Genomic DNA, 20,305 nt, shown 5'->3' with positions numbered 1-20,305 from the left:
AGCAATTCATCTGTGGAAAGATCCTGTCTCACTTTTCTGTCAATCTTCAGCTTAACTGTCACCCAGACATATGACATGAATGTCAATCTCAGAGTTACATATTCTTTTCTGCTGACTTTCATAAAACCATTTGTTGAGGCGGCGTGGATTTCTGTGCATTTTTGTTTTCCACTTCACTTCAAAGCATTCTCATCATCCTGATTTTGAAGGGCCCATTTCATGTTCTGAAATTAATTCATATAGGATTTCAACCAGTTTAGCAGCCTCTGTCACCAGCTAGGTTGTTTTCTCTTTCCCACTGATGATTTTAACTGCTTACTTGTTTTGTGTTCCTCTGTCTTTTTCTCTCAATGTTTAATTAATTCTCAAATTCCAGATTGCTGTCTTCTGTTCTTAATCAAGCATTGCATCATTTGGCGTCTTTAATTTCTTAAACCTAGCTGAATCTTGCATCTGAGCTGAAGCTTGAATCTGAATAGTGGTTGATTTTTTTTTCTGCCTCAGGTTTAGCCTTGAGAAGATCATTGTACACAAGTGTCTTACCACTTCAGTAGGAGTCCAGCCTGTATTTCCTTCTTGCACTTTAATTCCCAGAGGCAGGCATTCCAAGTAATTGTAATAATTCATACTTTAGAGGTAAACAGAGAGCTTGTGTTTGTCATGGCCATTAAGCAACCCTGTTAGAATACAGTGCGATTGCAAACACGGTGGTATGATTGCCATCTTTAGACATTTGCTTTGGAGTCTCCTATGTTCAAAGCATTGGCAAGTTAGCTTCTAGTTGGTGAGCGACATAGTCATGGTAAATTCAGTTCCCTCTGTTTTGACACTGCAGCCTGGATAGATGGAATATCCTGTTGTCTATATGCCTGCACCTGAACTCTGCCAAGAATTTCAAGTTCTTCTTCTTTGTTGGCCATGACATTTTTAATAGACTGGATCGATTTTGTCATGTGTCATAGTAAGTATCTTCTTCCTGCTAGCAAACTTTTGAGAGCACTGGCTTCTATAGCTTTAATCAGGAGCTGTCGTACAGGCAAGGGGTCAGCAGTACTCTTTGTTGGTCACTTTTGCAAAAACCCTGAATTGATTTCTTCAACCAACTGTTTTTACTAGGCTGATTGTCAGCTATCTGTGCTTTATCCAGGCTTAGGACTGGGCAATTGTACTAAGTCAGAGTACGCTGACAGGGCAGTTGCCTTGTTTTTTTTTTACTATGCTAATCAATTAGTATGTATGGTGTGTTTAAATAGTATTTACACTATAAATGCACCAAGGCAAGGTGTACCTTTTTGTTCCGTATTTGTACAGATCATTTAATCTGTTCCCCAGTCTATAGTTATGCTGTTTTCTGCTAAGATCAATAATAAATATTATTATACTGGAATCAAAGAACAGGCTTTGCTGCTTCACTGGCAATCATCTTGATTGATCTCGAGAGTAAGAGTTAAAAAATAAGTGCTAATGGTAGAGCTACAAAGTCAAAATCTGTAGTTAAGAACCGTAATAGACTTGTATGATCTTTGAAACAAATATGAAAGACCACCTATCACTCCTTAAGAACATACTGAAGCATTAAACAACATGAAAACAAATTTGCATTATGGTAGATTTTTAATGAGTGTGTGATAAAAGAGCATACTGTGAAGAACAAGACATTGAAACAGAGAGGAAGACAAGGGTAACTATGCTCAGCTTTTCAATACCTGGCTTTTAGACATTGGCTCCTGGAGCAAAATCTTCAAGTAGTTACTTCAGGTCTGACTGCAGTGTCTGAGAGACAAATTTCTATCAAGGGAAAGGATTTTCAAGTGCCCACAAATGGAGCAGGAGTGCACCAGAGAGTGCCCATAAGGGCTCTCTAGACTTCAGATGGCCATTTCTGCTTGGGATTCACAGTCTAGACACTTTCCTGTGCTTGGTGCCTGAACTATTTTCTTGTAGTTAATGTCTGAATTATTTCTAAGGCGGAAGAAGGATCACTTTTTTGTTTCAGAAAGACTTGGAAATGGAAGATGCTCTTTTGTACAGCAACTACATTGTAATAGACCATTCAACCATGATACAGAAAACCTAACTTCTGACCCTTTCTCTGTCTGGGCATACATTTCTATAGCCCTCTGACTTTCCTAGCTTAGCAAAAACAAGGAAGCAGAGAGCCAGGAGGAGCTACTGCCACAAAGATGAGAAAAGCAAAGCCAGAGATAATGAGACAGAAGGAGGAGTCTTTCTGGTTTGCAGAGCTCATACTTCCTGACTGGCAAAGCCTTTGTATAGGGCTGTTGGAAACCTGCTCTGTGCGCTAACACTGAAGCCTGCTTACACTTCATATTCACTTCAAGTATTTAACACTGCTCTAGTTTTACTTGGAAAACATGGCTGCTTGTTTTTCCTCTGTGAATCACTCAGTGGCTTTGTGTGGTAAACTGGATGGGTCTCCAGTGTGGTAAGGTCACAAGACACAGCAAAGGAGGTAACAGAAGTAACAGTGACTGGGAATCAGAATGGCAGATGCTTTTCTCAGCAGGAAGCCTAGTTTATAAATACGTGAAATATAGCCTGAATTTTTTTGTGAGTCTAAGCCAAGATCACACAAAAATACTGTAGCAGAGACAAACCAAACCTTTAAGCACCAGTACAGTGCCTAAAGGAAGACTGCAGTGGTTTTGTGTGCATTTTAGGCAAACCTTTTCTTGACTCAACACAGAGACGCTGGGTAATACATAAGAACCAGAAAGTAACATCAACATGATTGCTGTAAGGAAAGGATCACATAAAGGGCAAAAACAAAGGAAAAGTTGAATTGTTTTCAGCCTTACTAGTCTAAAATGTGAACTGGAACAGAATCAAGGGATATTTAAAATATACATGCTATCTAATATAAAATATAAAGTGCCACATTCTTCCCTCTGAGACGCCAGGGAATTGTACTGCACTGCCAGGGAACTGTGTATTGAGTAATAGTGGAATTACTCAAGAGAGGAATTAGACTTTTGGAAATGATTCACCAGCTGCTGCCATTGTTTAGTATTTTCCTTGTCACAGGATACAAAGTAAACATCTATGGAACATAGGAAATATCCTGCAGTATTTCAGCGTTAAAAACATAAGCGTTCTAAAGGATCTTGGCATTTCTGAGAGGAACTGAGTGGGGCATAATTTGATTTCAACTGAAATCTCTTATCATTGCTGAAGGATGCTAAATAAAGGCAGGTGGTTTTTTTTTTTTCAGATTTGCAGCCAAACAAATACTTCTTAGCCAATGCTATTAGCAATGCTATTAAAAAACCCAAACAAACAAGTCTCCTATCTCTAGCACTTGCTTAGACTTTAAACCCTATTATTTTCTGTCTTATTTCTCTGCTTCTGATGTACTATTTAGTATTTATTTCTTGCAACAAATATATGTTGTAACACTACTGAAATATACTTAGAGCAGATTTTTTAAAATACTGATAATTTATTATCAAATACTTAACTTATCCTTGCTTTAGTCAAATTTAATCAGTGATTACAACTGAAGTGTGTGCTACCGAGCTCTCTCTAGGCAGCAGAAAGGCTGTTACAGTAGTTTGTGTGCTAGTGGGCATTCTGTTATGGTAAGAGTTTGATCATCGGGCAGCAAAATGGAGGCATAAGCATGTAAATCATTACAATGGCATTCATATGTTGGTTTTATACATCAAAAATCCAGTAAGGAATTTCCTTAAAACTCTGTTAGGTGAAATAAGTGGCAAAATCTGAGTGGGGGTCAGGCTGTTGGAGTGCTCTGACTGCCGCTGAACCTCCTGTTAGGGGTGTTTGTTCTGTACAAATGCATCATGGATCTCCATCTGAATTTTCTTGTGTAGCTCTGTCTAGATGAGAGTAAACTGGGTATTTTTATAACAGCATACAGTTTTAAATCCTGGTGCAGACAAGCAGAGCTAAATTTTAGTACATAATAACTAGGTAAGATAAATGGTAACCCACATGGAGGACTTTCACTAAGTATCCAGATGTATAAAATTCATCACGATATTGAAACTTCATCCCCTTTGCCTAGTTTCAAGTTCTGTCACAAATCAGCATACGTTCATTAGAGTGTTTGCCAAACATTGTGTTTTTTCTCATAAACTAAGGCTCAAGTTTATATGCATGTCAGCAGATCTCTATTTGTATAAATCTCATCTGTTTAAGACGTTGTCTGTTGCTCTTTGTTTGAACACAGATTCCAGCCTTCTTGCAGAGGTTTCACCAGAATTAGTTTGAAGCCAAGCTCTGAGAATCTCAAGGCCTGGAAGCCAGTTTGAAAGAAGGATTTAAAAAAACAGTTTGCACAAAGTCCCAGGAACAGAAACTGTGATATTTCGCCTCTTTTTACCATGTTGCTGGGATGGGGCTGAAACCAGAATCTTGGACTCAACTGTCCAAAATCTTGGAGAAGGTCAGATTCATTAAAAACTTCATACATTGCTCCAAACCAAAATCTGACCACTAATAGCTGTTTTTGACAAAACAGTTCTCTGAAAAACTGCTGTTTTGTTGGACTTAAGACATTTTGCAAGAATGTTTTGATTTCAAGGAAATTTTAAAGGAGAAAGTGAGCACAGTGTTTTGGTAATGTAAAAAAGATTTGCTTTGATATTTTTTCCAAAGTACTTACTTTTCATTATTTCATGACTGATTACGTTAGCATTTTATAATTTTTATACTAGAATAGTGTTACAGTGTCATATTCTGGCATTATCAAAATACTTAGTTTAGGTAAAGTCTTGACCTTAACACTGCTGTAATAAAAGGAAAAGACGTGCATATCTAAGTAAAAATGAGATAAAGAGTATTTTAACACAGACCTGCAATTCAATTTATTCACAACACAGGCACGGAGCTCCACTGAGTTCAACAAAGGTTATTAGGGTTGATGTTGCATGGGATTGTGCTGCTTCTTTTCGGCTGGTAGTTGTCATCTTCCAACTGCTCTGTCAGAGACAATCTAAAACACAGGTGATTAAAGCTAATGTTTAATTTTATGTAGCAGAGAAGTGCTGTACACAGTTACCACTGGTCTTTTCCCACACCTCAGGCAGGCTGGGTCTGTGCTAGCAGCAATCATTTGCTGCATACTTCTGCATCATCATAGCAGCACCAACAAGCATTTATTGGACATATCTGGGCCTCAGGAAGTCTCTCTCCCTTCTCTCATCTAATCTGCTTGGGAAAGGGAACACTAAGACAAGAGGCCCAACTGTTCCCTCTTGTCTAGTCTGCATTTATGTGAGGGATGTGTCCCAATGAGAGCACATCGGTTTAACCACCACTTACAGAGCAGAAGAAAGGAGAACCTATCAACGACAGGCACTAGCGTTGGCTGGGATGTAGCAACTAATACCACCCTCTCCCATAGCTGTTCAGACAACATAAATGCCTAAACTTCAGCTGGACCCAGGACATTGACCATCCTCCCTGCTCTGGGCTGACAGGGGGCTTCAAGACATTCAGCAGAGAAGCACAGGACAATTACAGTGTGGACCACAGATAAGCCATGAACAAAGCCAGTGTTTAGCAGAGACTTAGACAGCTGATCTGACTACAGAATCAAAGCTTTGGCATTTATAGTTCTTTTCAGGAATACTTTCCTGTACTATAGATCTTTCTGGTCTTTATGTATTCTGAGTAATAGAACCATATATTCTGTGTAAGTTAAGTATAGCTCCAAATATTGAAATATATAGAAAAGTCTGCTTTTGTTCATATTCGGCAAAAAAAGAGTTAATGACTGATGATGACTCCATTGTGCTAGGAAGCTCTTGGATTGTGCCATTATCACTGCCAGCACAGGTGGAAAAGTTCAGGTACTGTTTCTGCTTATAACAAGAATAATTAGAAGGATCATTCTCTTCCTTTGTGACATGTGTGTATATATATATCTTTTACTGAAAGGTCTGCAAAGATATTCATATTTCTGTGGAAAACAAGTAACTGCCTTTTTGTTTTCCAGGAAGAAATTTGAGGAGACCGATGAAAAGAATTACCGAACAACATGAAGTGCTGGCCTGGTAGTGGCCAGAGACTCCTTAATAACAGTAAAAGTCTCTTGATCCCTCCTTGCAGAGCACATGGAACAGTCAGTCACTGGTTTGCAGGTAAGACTCGGGTATTTGCTTCTTACAAAGTGTTTGTGATTTAAAACTTCAGCATGAAATCATGTTAAAAAAAAGTGATATTCTGGGGAAGCTGGCAGAAGACTCTGAAATTTAAGAGACAGAATTTCTCAGTTTTTAAAGGAAATTACCTGCAGCAGCCATTTATTTATTTATTTCAATCTCTTTATATTTCCTTACATAAAAAGTTTCTCTGCAGCTATTCCTGCTCTTATAATTCATTCAGAAACAGAGAAGGGAGAAACAATGACACGTAATGAAAAGGAAAAAAGGCTGCTTGGTTGAAGCACACAGCAGAAGACCAGAATAAAAGAATGAAAGTGCTGAGAAATACTAGCAACATGTCTATTGACAAACAGTGGCAAACAAAAAAAGAGATTTAAAATAAAGACTGAAAATATAGAGATCTCTGCAAAACGTGATTGGTTATCTAAGCCTAGTTTTTCAAATACATTAGTAAACATTACGCAAAGTGAGTACTCACTGTGTTTGGTGACTGCTTCAATGGAAGCAACAGGTACTTAAACATTTGTTACTTTATTTAAAACAGAGAAAGGCTCATTAAATGGTCTGAAAGGTGCTTAGGTGCTCATGTGTGGTCACGTCCACTCTTGCACTTTATCTTAATGTCTGGACAGAGCCTCACTGAAATTGAAAAAGTCTTATGGTATTACAGGTCCATTAAACTGAAACAGGTCACAGGGCTAGTCCTTTGTTGTTGATTTTTGGTTTTTTTTTATTTTCTGGAAAGGAAGAAGTAAACGTGTTATTTGGGCATGCACTTTGCAAGGCATCAAATGTATAAGAACAGAGGAGCTGAGACCGTGTGATCTTTACGTTATAAAAATATATATAATATTAGAGGTACCTCTTTATCTAATTTTTTTTTCTGGCAAATAACCCTATTTATTTCATAGACTAAAGACATACTCAACTTTATCCAATATAAATACTTGTTTTGTATCAGTTTAATATTTTTATTGCATGCTTCCCCAAGTTATTCAGAATCTCCTAGATTTCTTTTCTTGGAGACATGGGAAGCGCAGGTGTAGGGAAACAATCAGGAATCAACATTTTTGCATGCAAGTCTTACAGAATAAAATAAATCCAAAATTTATATTAAATGGTGGAAGTAATGTCAATATGTAGGCATATGGCATATATGTATAGGCATATATATTCAAATTCTGAGTGCGACCCATATGAAGTGATGCCTTGGAATATTTGGAAAGCTGAAACAAAAAAATTACAAAAATCAAACTACTAAAACTAAATAAAGCAACACAAGCAACACTTCTATTTGGAATCCTAATTATAGCCAGTAGTTCCACTGAATAAATGAATGCCTTGGTCTTGCTGTTGGATCAGCAGGAGTTAACCTGCTCTGAGCTCAATTACCTTTTAATGAACTAAGGAACAAAAGTGTATACGTATCATCTCATATCCAAACTAGGTGCCTTGTTTTGCAAAACAAATACCAAGTATGATGACTAAAGAATTAAAATGAGTCCCCACAAAACTGATATACACTTCATGTAGGACTGGGGAAGTTCCTTGATTCTAATCTTGAGGTGAAAAAAATACCATCTAAAATACTTTTATATATTCAATACATTTTTTTTTTATTACAGACAACCATATTTCTACTCACTTAATAGTCCATTGAGTTTAAATGAGCTCAAGTATTGTAATATTACAAAGCCTTTCTGTATGAAAGGCATTCAGAAGTTGGAATCGGGGATCAGACTGGGTCCTTTTAAGAAACAAAACACTTGGGAGTTTCAGGTTTCAGACCAGGTGCTTGAAAAAATGCCTTCCTATACACCAACTATATTTTCTTTCTTGAGCTCTCACAGGCCTTCTCCAAGCTTAAACATAAGAAGAACTGGTACAGACTGTTCAATATTCTTAAATTTATGGAAGATTAGGGGCAGGACTTTAATTACCTACCTAGTCTGGGGGTAAATGTAGGTCACAGCGTTCTTCAGTCATACTTCCCTATTTCTAGATCTTTTGCAAATAAAATTGCATTATTCTTGCAATTAAAACAGAATAGGGAAGAGGAACAAATTTCCACCTCTGGCTGGCAGACAGGTAGCTCAGTTTGTTAGCAAAGAAGGAAACTGTTTTTGCAGCCACCAGATAATTAAAAAAGTGTTAGGAGATGAAAATGAGCTGTTTCTACTCTGTCAAATGTGATAGCGTGCTTGAACAAACTGGCAGACCTACCTGCTCCCAAGTGACTGTACCACATGCATTCAGAGCTGAAGTAAAACAATAAGCTGAGCTAACCATTATCCATCACATATTAAGGCCCTCGGCCTAGTTTGGTCTTAGAAGAACAAGAAACATAAACTTGAGATCATAGAAACAAGTTCTATGAATAACTAAGAGCAACCAAACAATTTAAAGAGCAGCAATAATAACTATGACAATTGTATAGAGCTCATAAAATTGCTGCTTCCTTCCAGCAACTGACCAAACAGCATCATGGGAGTTGTTTGGTAAAACCATCGCCTGGCTTATGTCCCTGGCAAACTTGGCAGCGTCCTCACCACCCGAGAGATTGTCTCTTAAAATGCTGGTCCAAACTTTAGCACATCCGTGGAGGAAAAAGCACACCAACTAAGCCCATTATATTGAAGAGATGGTTCTGCTGGTGGCAATAGCAGGAGTGTTGTTGGTTCTGGGTTTAGCTCTGGAGTCAGACTCTCTCTGCTCACCCACGACGTTTTATAAAAACTGCTGGATCCGACGCTTCCCAGGTCTTCTGATTGACCTACAGGAATCGCAGAAGAGGGGTGCGCATGTGCTGAAGATATATGCAGAAGCCTCACCCCAACAGTGCAGTAGAACCTGCTGCCTTCTGAGGAATGGTAATTATCAAGATTGTAGCATATAGTAAAATTGACTTGAAGGAAGTCAGCTGGTAAGGGGACTACAGGTTGAAGGATGTGATTTATGCTGGAGCACCTCTCATACAAGGACAGGCTGAGAGAGTTGGGGTTGTTCAGTCTGGAGAAGGCTCCAAGGAGACCTTATGCTGACGTTCCAGTGACCTGAAGGGTGCTACAAGAAAGCTGGGGAGAGACTTTTTATAAAGGCTTGTAATGATAGGACTACAATGGCTTTAAATTGGAGAGAGGAAGATTTAGACTAGATATAAGGAGGAATTTCTTCACAAGGCGGGTGGTGAGACACTGGCACAGGTGCCCAGGTAGGTCGTGGCTGCCCCACCCCTGGAGGTGTTCAAGGCCAGGTTGGATGGGCCTTGGGCAGCCTGGTCTGGTAGGACGTGTCACTGCCCATGGCAGGGGGTTGGAACTAGATGATCTTTAAGTCCCCTTCCAGCTCAAACCATTTTATCACTTAATAAGAGGTATATTTAGAATTCAGATGGCTATTCTATTCCTTCTTCTTAAAATAAGAATACTGTTATAAGTAGTTCTATTATACTTTACTAACTATGTGCTTAATTAGTTTGCACGATAATGAGAGAACCACAAATTTTAAATCCTATGCAGCTGCCCAGTATTAATGATCTTCTAATGTTAAATAATATAATAACATGCAAAATGAAATGTTCCTTATACTGATAAGCTCAAGTTTATTACTTTCGTATTGCAGTTTCCTGCAATTTGGCAGTGTTCTACCATGGAGCAATTAATGAAAATATGAATTGCCTGCACATGTCTTGCCCAGCATTGGAAAGTTGCATACTAAAGGCTAGAATCAATGTCATTTTGTACAATATCACACCAGGTAAGCAAGCATTTAATTTATAAAGGCTGAAAAACATAGCAACTGTTGGAAATGTTAAGTCTGTGCTAGGTCAGTTGCTGACCTGAAAGAACTTCTGAAGTAACATGCAATGCTAACCATAAGACTTCTTTCCTTTTTCATCAATGTACCTACTCCTAAGAATACTTTCCCCCTTTCTCCCATTCAGTATTTGAGAAAGGAGATTGAAGATACACCCTGCTTTCAAGATTCATGCTCTGAGTACCTAATCAATACTAATACTTGGGGAAAATACCATGCCAGATCTGATCTGGACCGCGAGGCTGATCACTGCTCCATGTCCCCAGATCCAACCAGTAGAAAAGCTGAAGATGTGTTCCTATTAGACATGAACACAAAGACCACACATATATACCACAAGTATACATATATATGCAGTTAGCCACACAGGTAACACAGAGAAGTACATAAAGCAGACACACTCACACAGGCAGAACCAAGAGCCTCATATCCTGCTTCCTCTGGCTGCACGGGATGGAGATTTGCTAGTGAAAAAATTATATACACATAGGTCCAATATGGATCCCCCTAAAAGCTGAGTTTGATGCTCAACCTGCCCAGCAGCTGTCCCTGGACTCCAGTCTTCCCAGTTGCTGTCACCCAGATGTACGAGCCCCCAAGGGTGCAAGGCCCCACCAGTTGCTGGTGCAGGCTGTCACACACACACAGAGCTTGTTGGGACTCCATACACCCCAGTAGCACAGATCACTCACTTTTAGTTCCTTCTCAAAGCATCCCAAAATGCACTTCTCTTGCATCCCATTAGGTGTTGCATAAATCTAGGCAGTGACACCCTCAGTCTGGAAGGTTAATGGTTACTATTTGGGTTCAAATAATGTGGGTGTGCAGATGAGCTTTTTATAACATAAATTAACATTGTTTATGATTTAATAGGGATCGATCCAGATCTTCTTATTTTTGAAAAACTTACATCCAAAGAGCCAAATACTCACTCCTCACCAAGTAACTACGAAACGTATAACAGCACAAAGACCACCGAGTGGGAAAGATGCCAGCGTCATAATGCCACATCAAGTTCTCTTCTGCTCCAAGCTCCATTTTCTACCACTAGCAACGGCTTAAAAGCACATACTCGCATCCTCAGCACAAGCCTGAAGGTCAAAAAACTTGAAGTTACTACTCATTCCTGGACAGAAACCTTTCCACTGGATGACCATTTTGCTAAGCAGACAAGCACAACTGCAGTAACCACTAAGTCAATCACCAGCTCAGACATGAAGACTGAACACTCAACTTTGATATCCAAGTCTGCCGAGGTATTATCCCACATGCCCACTCCTCCTCGTCTGAACAGCAGTAAGCAACACTTAAATGAAACCAAAGGCTACAGTGGTAGGAATTACACTTCAGATAATGAGGCACCTGCTTGGGAAGCTGCAACTTTGGGTGTCTGGTTGATTCCTATTGTTCTTTGCTCTTCTCTCATCTTCCTTTGCTGCTGTACTGTTGCTTTCACAGCAGGGCGTTGCAGAAATAGGAGAGGTCAGTATAAGCCCATAAGGAGAACAACAAAGTCGAGACAATTCATAAAATATACTACCGTCAAAGGCAATCTGTAAAATACTGCCACCATCCTTGCTTTGGAACGAACAGCTTTTTAAAAATCAATTGTACATACAAGCCTATTTCTTTTATGGAACCAAAGATAATGTTTTCACTGATGGTTTCAGAGTCTTTAGGTTGTAATTTAATACTCGACAGGTGAAACACAATTCCCCTGGCTTTTTGGGTAAGAATTACACACTTATAGTATTTCTCATTGCATGCTCAGAGGTATTTGAGAGCATTTTGGTTCATAATCTCACCCAGACAGATGTCTAACAAACAGCATACCCTGCAGATTGACTGCTGCTGTATGTATCCTTTCCCCTGACTTTGAACTAACTTGAGAAAATTAAGTGTAAACAGTAAACTGACTAAAGTTTTATAGTATCATAATATCATTTAACCTTAATTAACGATTGTCTCAGATCTCATTGTTTCTATAAAAACTGTCAATTTTTCTCAAAGTTGTAGATTTGCCTTTTTCCTAATTTCTCCCTAATATTGAGACAAAACAATTTACCCAGCACTCTTTACCAAAGAAAAACACCAAAAAGAAGCCAAGGACCCCCAATTATTGAACTCCATTAACTTATACCCAAAAATTTCATCATGCTGTCTTTATACTTTATTTCTACCTCACTCCTCACTTGACTCTTCTGAAAACACTCACTTCAAATATTTTTCAAGTCCCTGCAGCAGCACCTTCAGACTTAACTGCTTTCTTAAAGTTACTTACTCTGCAATGCATTGACAAATTCATTCTGTTACTGGCAAAGGAAAACACAAACATGGCTAACATTTGTTCTTGCCTTGCAATTAGCATTAATCTGTGTTGTCTGCTTTGAGTTGCTTTTTCTTGCCTACTCATATTTATCCTTTACACCTTTAAGCTTTTTAAAATAGGAACAGTCATTTAATGTATGTTGCACAGGGATAGACAAAATGTTTTGAGAGCTCTAGAAGTTAGTTTTTTTAATAAAAAAATCCTTATTTTGTTTCCTCATTGCTCCTCCTGAATATAAATCAAGCAACTAGATCAACAAGGCAGCAAGGTATTTCCTTGCCCTACCTTAGTCAGGAAGTTTGCTCAGCAAAGCAAACATTTTCAACAGTAACCAGGATTGTTCTTCGTGTTTTAAACTTGTTGATGTTTTAAACTTTCTCATGTTCTTCACTTGCTGTAAGAAGTTTCTATTTCCCAGACAAGCATGAATGTTACAAAAAGAAATGATAACAAAAATAAAACTGATTGTCACGTCTATTTGGCAGAAAATGATTTAAAACTAGTGAGATTCATGCAATGTTCCAAGGCTACAGAGATGATGTTGTAAGGCCACATGAGTACCTAATTACGGATGAGCAGGTTTGTTTGAGAGGATAAGTACCTAATTACAGTTGAGCAGGTTGGTTTGAGAGGACAAGATCTCCTTAAAATTATTTTAGCCCACATAGATCAGCACTGTAGCTTAGGGAACTAAGTTAAAAAAAACCACCATTTTTTATAGTATTTGATTGACCTTGTATGCTAATTTATATGTAATAGAAGAGACACTGACACAGGATAAGAACATTTTAAAGGAGTGGCATTATTTAATCAGCTGGAATAACACAAAAGCAACTCCTTCTATTTCAGCTTATTTTTTTTTACACTTACATGTAAAATGATACAAACTTTAGAGATGCACCCACTGCATGATGTACTTCAAATTTGAAGAAGCTGACTTTTATTATCAAATTGCAGTAATTCATCGTATGGCTGAATCTAGCACATAGTTTAAATATTACTTAAAATTTCAAGGGCTATTCTGAGTTAGAGGAAGTTGACATGTATTGTTTTCCAGGTTTTTAACACCAAAAGGAAAGGAACTAGGAGGAAGGAATCAAGATACTCTATATTGTATCAAAGACTGAATATGGTGATATTGTAAACAAAGAACCTATTTCTCATGTGCCCTTCATCTGAAGGTAAACTTCATGGATTTGATGCCAGAATGGGAAAGTTTCATTTCTGACTCACTTCTTCAGGAAATAAAGGCATGTGTATGACAGAGGAGGAACTCTGTTTCTCAGCTTGTAGATTACTGTGATGTACTTTATATCCTTTCATCACAACTTACACTGGAAATGGTGATGTGCACCAAGACTGTCAGTATGGTCTTTTCTGGACTAGCAGCTGCAGACTATGTGGTTCCGGTTCCTCTTCATACAGTGCTTTACCAACCAAATTCTGAAGGAACTGTTCATGGCACAGTGGAGCGCCCTTCTAGTTTAAGACACAAGCAGGCATAACTGATTTTCATTTACAGTCTTAATCAGAAAACAAAACATTTGTGGAGTTCATGTTTTGATCTCTACCACAGACAACATTCGATGCTTCACACATCACGACTACTCGATCAAATATATTAAATAAACAAACTGATTAACCACATGCTCCAAGTTAAGTCGTGCTACTGCTCATCTAAGTACTGATGACAAGCACATTCTGTCAAAGGATTCCTCCCACAAAACACTTCAGCCAGCAATGTCATAAGACTGGTTGGGGTTGGAAGGGACCTTAAAGATCATCCAGTTCCAATCTCACTGCCATGGGCAGGGACAACTCCCACTATCACCATACGTAAACCCTGTCTTCTGTCTGCTTTCATTTTTCAATAATCTAACACTCCCTTGACCTGCATCTTCGCAGAGGAGGATGTCACATCTATTTGCTACAGAAGTGCTTTTTAAATTACTTTTACTCCCCCTAAGTTTTAAAATCACATAACCAAGGAAAACACATTTCAAAACCAACTTACAACTAAGATATAAAGATATGTCAAAAGCAGATCTAAAATACAGCTTGTTAACTTTCTGCTTGCCTATTTGCTACATGAATAAACATCCAACATAATACAGCAATACATAAATGTATTATGAAATTGTCTTTGTCTAAAATGGCCAAAATGATCAAAATGGTCAAGTAAATGTTTGCTGCCACAGAAGGGCTCAGCAAAACCCATTTCAAGGAACACTGAGTTTTTACAGGATTAAGAGTTAAAAAGCCTAAAACTTAAAGTCAGAAAAATACTTTGTAACAGAGAAATAGATCTGCACCATGATGCCCTCCTTCAGGCTGAACAGGGCCATTAAAATTCCACTTCTGTTTACATTACAGTCTCAATAGCTCCCAGACAAAGAGAAGATGTTACTTAAGACATTAAGGCGTTTTAAACCGCACAACCTTTATTTTCAAGACTCCGCAGCATTGCATTCCAAATATAATTTATCTTGACATCCAGGGAACATACTACAATTATTACTGCTTAATAATTGCGTACATTTTTTAGGATACAGAATTCACATGCAGAGAGCTTAGTCCTATTCCAGCAGAAAAATTGTTTACCTAAAAATTCCTCCGTAGTTTCAGTTGGATAATACATTTTATTTTTCTTAGCCTAGAGTTTTGCCAAGCATTGCTGAATATTATCTTCAGTTACAGAGGCATATGCACTTTGTATTATGTTTAGTTATTTCATACTTTGGATTTGTAAAAAATTTGAATATAAACATTTTTTCCATTTTCCAGGTTTTAAAGAAAAGAGTGCACATCACCTCTTTCTTCCTGCTTCACATAAGAAGATTTGCAGAATTGTTTAACAGTTTGAGGTGGCAGTATTGTAAAAGTGTCCTTTACCCATTAATTTATCATACTGAGAAGAGTGCATTTCTGATTAAACTCATTTAATCATGCATATAAAATAGTGGAAGACGTGTAAATTCATAATACATACTTATAATCTATTGCTGAACTTGAAGCCACATAGGCAAGATCATGGGACATCTAAGGCAGCATAGTTCTTGCAGAACTGGTATCTTGCAGTACCCATATGATAATGGGTGACATTCAAGACAGGAAGCCTCAGAAGTGAATGCAGGACATCCTCTCTCCCTTCCTCCTGTACAATTACGATATCACTGCTTTCAGACAAATATTATGCAATATAACAAAAACTGAGACAGGTTCTAACATACTACAACACTTTTATTCTACAAGACTTCCACCAATTTCATTGTACCCGAATTGTTAATATCTATTCGTATTCTGCTCTTCTTGTTAAGTTTGGGTTGATACCTGAACGCCCCCCAAAATATCTGATGATAGTGCAGTGTGCTGCAGAGTCAATGGTGGTAGGCTTCTTCCAGCCTGTTTAACTCCATTTGCTAAAAATGACCCTCCATAGCAGCTTGTATTGAGCAAAAAGGAGAAAAGGTAGCCATAAAGGACAGATACTAGTAGCAGAATCGTTTTTTTTTAAAAAAGGAAATAAACACAGAATCATAAACTACTGGAAAAGTGAGAACTTGCTATTCTTACATCAGGGATGTAAGAATTGTTGTTTACCTACAAATGAAAACTAGCAAAGAAATCCTTTCACTGGACGTGATACACTCCAACATTCCAGAAACACGAATCTCTGCAAGAAGGCATTAAATTTGATGGAAATATGTCATAGGCAATATACTACTTGTTTTAAAACAAGTGGGGTTTTTGCCTCCTTCTCCTCTCAGAGAAGCAACTTCCATCTGATCATTGATCAGTTCTGTGATCCACAGCAAGTCAGTCATAGCTGTCATGGTATCCTCATCTCCAGATTAGTAACTGCAAAGTGCACTTAATAGCACCTTGATGCTCCATTGATGCTTACCCTCAATATTACGGTCTGTGGAATCATATAATGGAACTAGGAAATCAATACTAACCACAAAAGGAAAATGAGACAGAAGTGAAACTTTATATCTGTCCCACACACAAATGCTTCTTGGGCAGGATGGAATGACTAGAGTATTCAAGATTGTGTTCCGGAGGGTCGTCTTGGTTTATTGGCATACGGAGAAAAAACAGGCAGGAAAAAGGGTTTTATAAAGCACAGTAGCAAGGCCATTTTATTACAGATTAGGACATGCACAAGAAAATAAGTGTATACATTTTGAGGGAAAAAAGCAGGTGGAACAAATGGTTTGTTCAGACTGCCCCTTTAGCTCTTGTGTTTGTAGCAATGCTATGCATGAAAACGGGGCAAATAGTATCAACTCCAGTCAGGAGTATAAATTAGTTCCCTGAAGACCATAAGATATCTGCAGAGGTTTACCAACCCTTCACATGCAGCCAGTCACATTCTGGTCTTAGGGTCTGGTGAGGTTACAAGTGGTTTTAACATCTCCTCTCCTTGCCAAAGTCTGAATTATGTTTCCATACAAGTCTTCTTGTCTTATCTGACATTATGCTTAGTGCCTGAGAGTGTGATACAACATTGACAAACAACCTCAAGAAACTATTCAGAGACACTTTGAATATTTCACTTCACACCTTAGCACAGTGTTTACTAAAGACATCTTATGCCAGTGATTACAGCAGTTTCTAGATGCAAAAAATCGGCCAGAATACTGACAAAGCAAGTTCTTTTTCAGTTTGACCAAGCGCTAGATCTCAACCTTTCTTTGGAATGTTTATACGGGAGATAAAAGAAAGGTTAGTCTCTTCAACAGCACCAGCAAAACTATGCATCACAGCTATTCCAGATGGCCAAGAACTTAACTTGTGCAAGGCTTTTTTTTTCCACTGGAGACAGCTTATTTTTCCTTGCAGTAAGAAACTCACTTTTCCAGTTTGTGGGGGCAAGTGTTTGTATTTGAAATGAGACATCTGCTACTTGGAGGTTAGAACAGCGACCGCAAAGAAGTGCATAAAGTAGCCTTCCTGCTCAAGTTTCATTCTATGATGGACAGAGTTGCCCGAGGTCAAGGCTGTAATGAACTAGATCCATGTTCCTCTCGGCCGGTAAATACCAGAAAAAGAATTACCTATGGATACAGCTGATGCTTATAGATTATGTGGGTTTTTGTTCCTCCTTGCTTCCAAATTTATACACTGGGGGAGTGGCCTAGTCTGCTTCTTGGTTTAAGCATCTTCTATTTACATTTCTATTTAAAAGTAACATGAGCACTTCCATGTCACAGAGGAATATACATACGCACAGGTATGTACAGGGATACATACTTATAGAGTCACGCCTTTACATTACAATGTACATGATACATTAATAAGAGACCATTGCTAACAATGTACTTTACTTATTACTGTGCTGCAGAGTTGCTTAAGCTGTATCTATTACTCTTTACTCTTCAGTATTTAAAATTCAGTGGGTTTCAATGAGTTGGTCTGCAAAAGGAGAATAAAGAAGTGTAGTTTAGTTCATAAAACCACATTATATTACACATCAAGGTTGAGAAAACTCCTACTGTGGTTACAAACTCCAGTGTTCTAGGTATTCTACATAATCACAGAGAAATACTGCTACCTTCAAACACAAACGCTTTGAAGGGAGAAGCAGAAAAACAGGAGAAACGGATATCCAAGATGAGAAAGCTTGAATGGGCACTTACAGGATTATAATGTTTTTTTATTTTGCTCCTACGTTTCTTAGAAAGGAGAGGGAGTGAAGATGACATTGAAAAACCATGGTTGGAAGTCAAACTTGCAGATTTCTAAGGCCATCTGGCCAAGTGTTCTACAGCCATAGGGTCATTAGGCCAGATACCTACTGAAAAACTGGTATCTTTGACAATTTCTGATGGTAAATGTAGTAAGGAAACATAGTGAATTAACCCAAACTTTGTTTTTGACCAGTAGGGATAATCTAATGTTGATAGAGACATTTGAATATCTTGACACTTGGCAGACAGCCATGTTTTATCCTGCCTGTATTAAAGCATTTATAGAATTTATTTGGGCTAAGCTTCAACACTTTAGCAGAAACTCCAGAAGCCTATGCATTTTAGGTCTTCCATGAATTAGATGTGAAGCTAATCAAACACTAACATCATCAAATGAAAAATCAATTTCCCTTTCTGTGTTGTTCTTTCTACCAGCCATTATTATTAATAAAATCAACCATTATTTTAACTACAACTTTCACACAGAGTTCTGCTTAGGTCCATTTAAAGACTATGCAGAGCAAAGGAAAACTGAATTATCATCTGGTACAGAGAGGATTTTACCAGGTGCTTGTATATCCTCAATACACAAGAACAATTTTATGGATAAAAGCAAGCTCACAGGATTTTAGGTTTCTTAAAACATTCTGGGTATTACTCATGACAGTCTGGTTTAAGACATGCCACTGCACAACAGAAAATAGTTACACATGCTTGCTAGTCTGCCAGTCCTTATGCAAGCACCGACAAAGCTAATTAAGGAAACAAATTTCTCTTGTGTACATATTAGAACCAAACTGCCTTTGGAATAAAGCCAGGCAAAACTCCACCACCCATACCATCCTCTGACTCAAACTGCAGTTACTTCCTCAGTAATTTTGGTTTCATGGCTGTTAAAGAAAGATTAGGGATTACACAGATGTACTATTTCAAATAAGAATTTTAAACATTACCCCCTTTATCTCTGAATAACGGAACAACCTGATAACAACCAAAACTCTCCCCATATTAAGCCTCTACTAAACCTTCACATTAATGCAAATCTAAGAGAAAGGAACAGTAAATAACCAAGCTGGTAAGTGCAAAATTGGGATTACCGGACAAGCATTATCAATCTTAGCTACAGGCCTGGTAAACTCTCATAGGGGGTAAAAAGCTGCATTACACTAATCTCCTGCCACACAAAAACAACCTCTATCTGAGAAAAATCCTTCCAGAACTGACAACGTTTTGGAAGTGGGAATGCATATACTCTTTGGCTGTACATAAACGTAAAACGAACAATAAGAAATTCTAGCAGTGAGCGAGTCCAGTCATGCAGAACACACTGCAGAAATCAATTCCTATAGGAATTTATTTTAATTTTTAATTTTTCAATCTCCTAATTCTTATGCTGTTTCCTCTCAAAAGAGTTGCTGGCAGGACCACAGTGCTAGGTTCTTCTATAGTTATGCAGGATTCTTAAGCCTGATAAATAAAATCTCCCTGCTCCTTCCAGAAAATGAAGACTTTCAATCTAAGCTGAAATTTTAGTAAGCCAAGAAGGTACAATAAGAGGAAGAAGAGAGTCATTTAGGGCCTTTCAAGTTGATATTTTTAAGGTTTTTTCTTCTTCACTGTAAGAAATCAATAAAAGTTGTCTGTGATTCATTTTTCAAATCAATTCCTTTCAAACACAAATTACCAAATATAAGATAAATAGCCATATGATTTCTTCCTCTGTGCTTCACAGCACCAAGCTGAGTTCTACAAATGTTTTTTTTCCTTGAAGTGCCTGGGTACATTCAAGACACAACTCAGCAGACCTCAGGTTACCAAGGCTCACTCCACGTCTACTTAAGCTATACACTCACCTCACTAATCACCATTTCACTTTCAGCAACTCTGATCATTCTTCCTTTCCCATGTACTTTGATATCCTGTTAATATAACTGCTACTTCACCTTCCCACTACTATACCATTTTCTACCTTATTTAATTCCATCATTTTAGAGACAGGTATTTTTACTTAGGGTGTTTGTTAGCACTAACAACAACCAAGAACCTCACACTACTTACTCATTGTGCTTCAACACCTCTCCAGAAGTTAAACTTCTTAAGCAACATTATCTTCGTTTTATAGACAGGGAGTACAGATAGAGAAAAATCTGAGTGACATTTGAGAAGTATTTAGGAAGTTTAGAGCCCTTAACTTTGATACTCTTATTTACTGGAACTTGAAGCCTAAGTGATTTCATTGTTTTTGATATTGTTGCTCTAAGTTACATGCCAAAAGTTGTGAGAGAAGTCAGAATGTGATTAAGCAGAGGACTGAACCA

At 38.0% G+C, this 20,305-nt stretch overlaps 1 protein-coding gene across 10 annotated transcripts; it reads left to right on the top strand.

Annotated features, from left to right (window-relative positions):
- The first annotated feature begins 865 nt into the window (after positions 1-865).
- On the top strand, positions 866-20,177 carry MANSC4 (MANSC domain containing 4). 10 transcript variants are annotated; one of them, XM_054075288.1, is made up of 5 exons: positions 866-961; positions 5,981-6,125; positions 8,909-9,019; positions 9,771-9,905; positions 10,839-13,331. In XM_054075288.1, exons 2-5 carry the CDS (start codon positions 6,023-6,025, stop codon positions 11,522-11,524), a joined length of 1,035 nt encoding a protein of 344 aa, XP_053931263.1. In that variant the 5' UTR covers positions 866-961; positions 5,981-6,022; the 3' UTR covers positions 11,525-13,331. The 10 variants fall into 10 exon arrangements, with proteins under 10 accessions (XP_053931263.1, XP_053931271.1, XP_053931243.1 ...); XM_054075296.1 differs by lacking the exon at positions 866-961 and adding an exon at positions 3,125-3,213 and having other exon boundaries at positions 5,985-6,125; XM_054075268.1 differs by lacking the exon at positions 866-961 and adding an exon at positions 4,223-4,426.
- The last annotated feature ends 128 nt before the right edge of the window (positions 20,178-20,305 follow it).

The sequence above is a fragment of the Cuculus canorus genome, chromosome 1 (genome assembly GCF_017976375.1).
Source record: "Cuculus canorus isolate bCucCan1 chromosome 1, bCucCan1.pri, whole genome shotgun sequence".
NCBI lineage: Eukaryota > Metazoa > Chordata > Aves > Cuculiformes > Cuculidae > Cuculus > Cuculus canorus.
This window is presented reverse-complemented; position numbering and strand designations above follow the sequence as displayed.